We start from the raw sequence: 8,575 nt of genomic DNA, 5'->3' as shown, positions 1-8,575 counted from the left end.
ACAAATCCTCCCAACAATATCACGTGCCAAAAACATGACAACACCATAAAAGGACCTTCACAACACGTGCCTATATTCCACAACCTTTCCTCAAAACAGTTTCAATACCACAACCGCGCAGACCTCGGCTCACAACACTGAATACAACAATAACAACAACAACAACAATGACACTAGAATACGGCAAGTAAATCAACTCAAGAACTATGGAACATAAAGAAACGGTAAAACAAGCTCACAAAGAAAGACACAACAGAAAATACTAGTTTCAACAAGAATAGCTCAACAAGGGAGAAATAATATGTAACAATGATTCCACAAAAGTACAATTCGACAACAAGGGAGGTAACCTGAGTCAATAATTCCAATTAAGGATGAGTCAACTATGATAATGGATAACTAAACTTCATTTAGGGTTGAGCAATTACGAAAGAGATACAACATATTCAATTAAGTATAAGCAACTTACGGAAAGGATAATAATAACTTCAGTTAATGATAAGCAATTAGGGAAGGATAGCATGGCAATAGAAGAAGCAACAACTTCACTTAAGGCACATAAGAGTCAAATAGGCAATAAGAGTGGAACATGAAGTAATTAATTCCAATTAAGATATGTAGAGGTGAAACTAGTAAATAGGGGGTTTAACATAATAAAGCAACTTTATATCTAATGAATATAAGAACCTAAGAGCCCTAAACGGTCAAATTTCCACAAATAAGACTGAGTACTTACTCGTCACCTCGCGTACATGGGTTTCACATGACACAATTAGCACCAAAGACTCAAATCCTAAGGGGTAGTTCCCCCCCTCTCCCCACAAAGTTGGGCAAGATACTTACATCAAAGAAGCTAAACCGTTACTCTAAAATGAATTTCTCGAGTGAAACAACCTCCGGACAGCTGAAATATAGCCAAAATAACTTCAAATCATAAATAAAACTCATAAGAAACAATTCAGAATAATAAAGCCTCAATCTTTAACAAAAACTAAAAAGTCAACCCTCGGGGCCGCACTCCGAACCCGATAAAATTTATAAAACCCGAACACCCATTCCGATACGAGTTCAGCAATACCAAAATTATCATATTCTGATACCAATTCGTCCCTCAAATCATCATTTTATATTTTGAAAGATTTCTTAAAAAATTCTGACTTTTCTCAACTCAAAACACTAATTTAATGATAAAAATAAAGTTATAATCATGAAATGCAATGAATTCCGGGTGAAGAACCGATATATTTGAAAAACCCAAGAAGAATCGCTCAAAACTGAGCTCTACAAGTCAAGATTTGATAAAAGTGGTCAAACCCCCGATTTTAAAAAATATATTCTGCTGCTTAGGTGTAACACATCGCGATCGTGGAACAAGTAATGCGATCGCATACAAGAAATTACACTGCCCAGAAAAAGCACTACACGATCGCGTGAATAGGAATGCGATTGCGTAGAAGGGTACATTGTCCTACTAGAAGCCCCTACGCGTACACGGACAGAGTGATGCGAACGCGGAGAAAGGTGATGCACACGTACGCGATCACGGGCGGTAGCATGCGAATGTGAAGAACAAATATTTCTTGCCTCCAAAATTACACTACGCGAATGCGGAGGAGTTGGCGCAAACGCACTAAAGAAAACTAGATACCAACAAAATAGTAGTCCAACAACATGGAGAAATGGCCAGTAGCCCATCCGAAACATACCCGAGGCCTCCAGGACCCCGTTGAAACATGCCAACAAGTTCCATAACATACCACAAACTCGCTCAAGGTCTCAAATCACATCAAACAACGTTGAAACTACGTATCGCGCCAAGAGTCAAACTTTTGAACTTTCAAATCTTCCAACTTCCAAAACTCGTGGCGAAACATACCAAATCAATCCGGAATGACGTCAAATTTTGCATGCAAGTTCCAAATGACATAACAGAGCTAAACTAACTCTCGGAATCGCATTCCGAACCCGATATCACCAAAGTCAACTCTCGGTCAAACCCCTCAACCTTCCAAAACTTTAACTTTCCAATTTTTCGCCGAAATGCTTCAAATTACCCTGCGGACCTCCAAATCCAAATTCGAATGCATGCCTAAGTCCAAAATCACCATACAAAGCTATTGGAACCGTCAAAACCTCATTCCGGAGTTGTTTACACAAAAGTCAAATTTCAGTCATTTCTTACCGATTAAGCTTCTAAAACAAGAATTCTTCTTCCAAATTGCCCCGACTCATCTGAAAACTGAACTCGGTAATACGAAACTGCTCGAGACTTTATGCCGCCGAACGGGACTTTAATTCTCAAAAGGACCGGTCGGATCATTACCGTAAGTCTCCTTAACCAGTTTTTACAGTCAAATACTTCAGTTTCTAAATATTGAACTTCAATTTTTGAAACGCTTGGAAAATATTGTAAAATTTGTTAAAGAGCATTTCAAGTGAAATTATGGCTTTGGTCATAAATATTTATTCTTTTTCTAAGAGAAGTTCATGTCGGACATAACTAAATCATACTTCTCGTATATTTTCTCCACTTCAACTTTACATACTTTTTCTCTACTTCAATCAAATATTGTCCAAACGACTACTGTTTTTGCAATTATTGAACTTCAGTAAATGAAACGCTGATGAAATATTGTACTCATGGAAGAGTATTTCTAAGTAAAAGTTATTTTCATTGACAAGTATAAACTCTCTTTTTTCAAGTGAAATTCAGGTACAAACACAAACATCCAAATACACTCTTTCGACATCAATTTCAAATACTCTTTTTTACAACTACATCAACTAGATACTGTACAAACGCCTACTAAAGATTCCATCATCAAACTATATCACTTCCCACGCCTCTAAAATACTCACAAAAGAAACAGGACTTTGAGGAAAAGAAAAAACTAATAATTAAGGGTATATGTATTTTTACGAGACCGAGGTTGCCCGCATGTGGTCTTATGGCCTCAATGGCTTATAAACTAGACAATATATTTTCTGAAGTTAGTAGGTCAAATTTTCATTGAACAATAAGTGGTTGAGTTGCGAGGGCAGCACATTGGAGATGTCGTGGGCAGGTAATAAGGTGGTCATTAGTAAGACCAGCTGCCTGCATAAAGGAATATATAACAGAGGGGCCAACATATCTGAACCCTCTTTTCACCATATCTTTGCTCATTGTTTCTGATTTTGAGGTCTTTATTGGGATTTTGTTACATGCCTTGTATTGTGTCGCGATGGGCTTGTTGTTCACGAATCCCCACAGATACTTGTCGAACGATCCAAATTGTTTCTTGATCTGTAAATCGAATCAAGAATCAGAGGATTATAATGATGATATTTAGGCCTAAACTTTGCCTGAATGCTTCACAGTAGAACTTCAACCACTCTAATATATATGTTTTTCCCTATTTAAAATAAGAATCACTAGCATGTAACATTATAATAGTCTACTTATCCTAAAGCCTCAAAACATTTTTGTATTTTTTTCTCTTTGTTGTAGGCGTTCGGCCCTTTCACGTGCATATGCCTGAATAATCTTTTTTTATTGGCCAAATACGTACTATTCATTTTATAATAGATGATGGAGGACATCTGCCTGCTCTAGACCATGTTGAAGTGTGATGAATAGAACGAATCCCACATCGGACATGGTATCGGAGCTAGGCATGTGGTCGATGTGAGCCTCTAGAAGAGGAGTGCAGAATGCCCCTGGACCAATTGAAGGGAGGGTGGAAATACCTCGTCCATGATTGTGCACGCTCCAGACCGGACAGTGGAACCCCGGATAAAGAATCTGGGCGTGAGAGGGGGGGGGTTTAATGAATGGACCTTGGTCTCCTTATAAGGCTCGGGAAATCTTCCTTCTTTGAGCTAGCTTTTGGGGGTGTGAGTTAGGCCCAAGGCTTAATTTAACAAAGTGTGTGACTAAATATCTTCAACAACCTCTACTGGAGCAGAGCTTCCTACCTAGAAGTTCTATATTACTGCAGATTTTAATTTTATGAAAGTGTTGGTTACTAAATATCTAACACTTTTGGCTGAGTCAAGGCCAGATGTGTTATTCTGATTCCAATGTGGTCCATGTGGTTATGTTTATTGAGTGGTGTTTAGCTACATGCATGATTGACTACAGGCAGTTTATTTAATTTGAGAGCAGTTTATTTAATTTGAGACTCTCCCATCTACCCTTAATTACTACTACGGTACCATAATATCAAATAGTAGCATGTTAAAGAAATGTTTGGAAACAAAGGAGAAGAAGACAAAATTAAAATGGAAAAGACAGTTCAAAGAGTTATTTTGTGGTAATTTGTAATGCTAATAATGTATTATTACCTCTAGAATTCTTTTAGAGTTGTCGACAACCCCTCGGACTTGGCTTAGCTCTATGCCATAATCAGCACTTGTTGAATTTATCTTCTTTTCGTTGTATTTTGCAACAATTTCTGGATCAAATCCTGAAAAGGCATCCCTGGAGGAAAGAACAAGCCAAATTCAGCTAAGACAATCTGAACTAAGTTTGGATTAACACGTGATTCAATTAATTTAACGTGCCAAAAATAGTTTTGTGACTATACTGTTATAATGGATAAAGTTCAGTTACATTAATGGAACGACAAATAATTTTGTGACAATAGGTAAAGCAAAAACCCACCTGAAATCTTGCCTTTTCTTTAGCACTGAAGTCCAGTCTGATCCAACTTGAGCAACAGTTAATACCAACAATTCAAATAGCAGACTGCATACATACAATAAGAAAATTAATCTCAAATTTCTGCTGATAAATATGTAAAATTTACAGAAAAAGGGGAAAAGGCTCTTACTTATCATCAAAGACAGGAACTCCCCATTCCTCATCATGGTATGCAATATAGACAGGGTCTGGAAATAGAACAAACAGAAAATTTAGTTTCGCTTATCCACATTGAGGTGTTTATATTTCAATTATTTCGAGTTTAAATTAAAGGAAAAAGTTCAAATTTGCTCATTTACAAGCTAAATATTTTAATTTTACCTTTCCATTTTACTTTCTGGTCATTTGTACCTCTGCTATTAACAAATCGTCCTGTACTTACTATTGATTTTAAAGGAGCTTCATCGTGGAATGAGTAAATTGTCTGAATACTTGAAAAAAAAAAAGGTCCAAATCTATCCCATTACTTTTGACTATAGTTTGAAATTGCCATTCGTTATACTTCGATTAATGTTCATGCTAGAGCTTTGCTTCGGATCAAAGATAAATATAAGACAATTTGCTAATAGTCTTAAAGGGTCATTTGGATTGAAGAGAAGTTATGTTGGGATTAATTATCCTGATATTATTTCTTATTGACTGTTTGGTATATTGTATTAATTCTCAATTTTATTGTTTTATCCTGGGATTACTATTCCACTCCCTGACAAGGGATAAGTTATTCCAGTACTATTTTTAATCATAGGATAATTTATCAGGATTAGTAACCAAAGAAGGGATAAGGCGACACCAAATTTTTATCTCAGGATTATTTTTGCTTATCCATAGTACAAAACGACCCCACTGTACAAATGACTTCATAGTATAACATATGGTGAAATTCAAATATTTAGTATAATAGAGGAGTATTCTTGATCATTTTTCCAACTAAAAGATAAAAGTGAAGTTCTCATTACCAGAATTAGGTGTGATAAAGCTGCATCTTTTGCCCTCTCGAGGACTTGAACTATTGGAAGAGTCAAGAGGACTGACTCTATTTTCATATTTAGCAGAATTTGTTCTACCATAATGTGCAGTTTTCATCTTTCTTTGCACTTGCATCATTGCTACTTGCTCCCTTCTTGCTGCTGCTATGCTTCCCGGAACCTCAAGAATCTTAAAGGAAGAAGAATTCTTCACATATTTAGTGGATTTAGCATTGCTTTTTGGTGTCACAATTTTCTCAGTATTTATATTCAAGATGTTAGAATCACCCACTCTCTTGATTTTAGGTGAAATAGGAGGAGTTGTTGCTGAAATTTTGACTTTGACAATACTATTGTTATTTTTTATCTTGACATAAGTATGAGTTGTTGCAGTAGGAGAAGTTTTGGAAGGTGAGTTTTTAAGGAAATTGTGGCGTTCCAAGAGAGGATCTCTATTGCTATATGGTTGAAAAACAGGGCGTCCATTGATATGAGAGATTGTTTGAGGTGAAATATCAACAATCCCTCTTTGTTGTTTAGATTTGGAAGAACACATTTTGATAAGGGGTTTGGCTAGTTTTGTTTTCTTGGTACAAGAATGTGTTAAAAGAGAAGAATGAATTAGGCTGCGACACTTTGTTTTGTTAAATTAAGGAAAAATGAGGGGGATTTTATAAAGAAGAGGAAGGGGTTGGGAGCCTTTGTTTGGGGTGGGGGTGGGGGGTGTGGGGGGTGGGGGTAGGGGTGGGGGTGGGGGTGAGGAATTAGATTGAAGTTGTTAACTTGGAACATGGGGGCTTTCTTTTCTTTAACATAACCACGAGGATGATAGTGACACAAACCTTCCTCGAATCTGCATCTGCATTTGCAAGGATTAGAATAATTAATACTCCCTCCTATCCATAATAACTAACTAATTTGTTTTTGGTATCGCCCGTTAAGAAAAGAAAAACTTACACAAATGTTTCAAATCTTAATTGTAGGTCAATCTAAACAGATAGTGTAAAAGTTCTTTATGCTATCACTTCGAGCATAAACTCTAAATATACTATTCTCCTTGCTTCATTTTATATGACACATGTTCCTTACTAGTTTATTCTAAAACAAATATCATTTGACCCGTAGATGGTAATACTGTCACCTCTTGGGATGTGATTTTTTCTTATTCACTTATGCTTGTGGCGAAGAGGTCGACGCTTACATTCTGGCTCTAGGGGTGGATCTTTCCTTTCTCTATTATGACCTACTCGTTTAGGTTGTCATCTAGGTCAGGGGTTTTGGAATAGCTGCCAAATTATGGTCTCGTGTTTTGCAGCTGAATTAATTGCCCATGTGTTGGACCCGAACTGTGGTGGTGCTCTTCTATAGTTTTTTCTACATACTCTTCCACCTCTGGAATAGAAAACAGAAGATTTTCCAAGCCCATATAAGATCAAAATAACTAATCGCTTTCGACAACAATATAGTTATCTACTAGCTATGTTTTCTTCATTCAACATTCGAAAACTTTTTAATATTAAATTTTCTACATTATCCTTAATGAAATTCTCTTCCAGCGGTAGAAATATGTGGTACGTTTAAGATTATAATTCTAGGGATACTTTAGGTACGTCCAAAAAAGTGTTTATTTTTTTTTTCTTAAATTTTGTACCCAATCAAAAACCGTGATGTAAAAATAAAATTGGGGAATGAAAATGGTGGCAGTGCCAGCAGTTCAGGGACCTATTTTTCCCTACACTGCCTTTACTGCTTCAAATGCTAGCCAGCTCGTCTCTTTGGGTTCCAAAATCCAAGCTGGAGTGAGGTTTAGTATTTGGGGCCAGAAATTGACCAATCATTTCTCTTTCCTTTAGAGCTGGCTTCAATTTCCCTTTATTTCCTTTTCTTCTTTATTCCATCTAATTACCTTTTCTACAAACTATGGAAAAATGCTTAGCTATAATTTCTGAGATTAGTTGTAATTCAGTTATTGGAAGTAACCAAGTAAGTGCCTGTCAACAAAAAAGCTGATCCCATACCTTTTAGTAATTTTTTTGTGCCTTACTTTTATCAAATTTCATATTCTAATTCAAGATTCAGCACTGGAACAACTATTTCAGGTGCCCAAAGGCTAAATATTATGGGTTCTAACTTTTGTGTTTTCACCATTGAGTTTATTACATTTTTCGTAATTATAAGTTCGGAACTTGATATCTATTAAAATATTAGTAATTTCTTATGTATATAGATATCTATTCATTATATTTAATACCGTATTCAATTGAAACTGTGAGTCTATTAGCCTATTTAAACGTGCTTCTTTGAAGGGTGGACTGTGGAACAATAAGATGATAATTCACTGGTAATTTGATACTGAGCTATTAGGATTTTCTCAACTTTTGCACTTTTTAGGATAAGAATCCAATTCCCCTCGTCTAAATAAAGGCATGCATTTATTTTGTTCCTATCACTATATTCACTAGCCATGGCATTAAAGACAGTACCGTTGTTGATATGTAACAATTATTGAGCCTCATCGGAATCTAATATGACCATGCAATTTTGTGGATAAAAAGTTAGAACAATTGGCATATGAAGTACTAGGAATTTGTAAAGAATAAGACAATATCAGAAAATTTAGAAGGATTTTTTGTGTGCAGTATCGGCCCATATATAACTAGAGCTTACTGTACCGGATTGTCTTTTTACTATAGATTATTATCACAACTCAACTTGGTATGGAAGTTTGAGTATGGTGCTACGGCGGTTCTTGCTAGGGCTATTCAAAATCGAACCGAAACTGTTAACCGAATCGAACCGATGACTTATTGGCTTATTGATATCGGATTATCGGGGTAATGGACGGTGAACGGATTGCGATTTTATAATTAACGGCTTAACGGTTTGGGGACAGATTACTCAATTTTCTTATTGGATAAACCGTTAC

At 36.1% G+C, this 8,575-nt stretch overlaps 1 protein-coding gene across 1 annotated transcript; it reads right to left on the bottom strand.

Annotated features, from left to right (window-relative positions):
- Nucleotides 1–2,668: 2,668 nt before the first annotated feature.
- Nucleotides 2,669–6,309, bottom strand: LOC107797274 (uncharacterized). Its single transcript, XM_016620142.2, has 5 exons — nt 5,641–6,309; nt 4,815–4,872; nt 4,646–4,729; nt 4,327–4,462; nt 2,669–3,286 (listed from the first exon to the last, which is right to left on the bottom strand). The coding sequence occupies exons 1-5, from the start codon at nt 6,203–6,205 to the stop codon at nt 3,008–3,010; spliced, it is 1,122 nt and encodes a 373-aa protein (XP_016475628.1). The 5' UTR covers nt 6,206–6,309; the 3' UTR covers nt 2,669–3,007.
- Nucleotides 6,310–8,575: the final 2,266 nt, after the last annotated feature.

The sequence above is a fragment of the Nicotiana tabacum genome, chromosome 23 (genome assembly GCF_000715075.1).
Source record: "Nicotiana tabacum cultivar K326 chromosome 23, ASM71507v2, whole genome shotgun sequence".
In the NCBI taxonomy this organism is placed as follows: Eukaryota; Viridiplantae; Streptophyta; class Magnoliopsida; order Solanales; family Solanaceae; genus Nicotiana; species Nicotiana tabacum.
Note: the sequence above shows the minus strand (reverse complement) of the source record. Positions and strands in the feature narration are given on the sequence as shown.

Coding starts and splice junctions, on each gene's coding strand:
- LOC107797274 (XM_016620142.2), bottom strand. CDS start 6,205: ATGTGTTCTTCCAAATCTAAACAACAAAGAGGGATTGTTGATATTTCA. Junction 4,873..5,640: donor CTTTATCACACCTAATTCTG/GTAATGAGAACT, acceptor TTCTATTTCCAG/ACCCTGTCTATATTGCATAC. Junction 3,287..4,326: donor ACTCTAAAAGAATTCTAGAG/GTAATAATACAT, acceptor TTCGATTTACAG/ATCAAGAAACAATTTGGATC.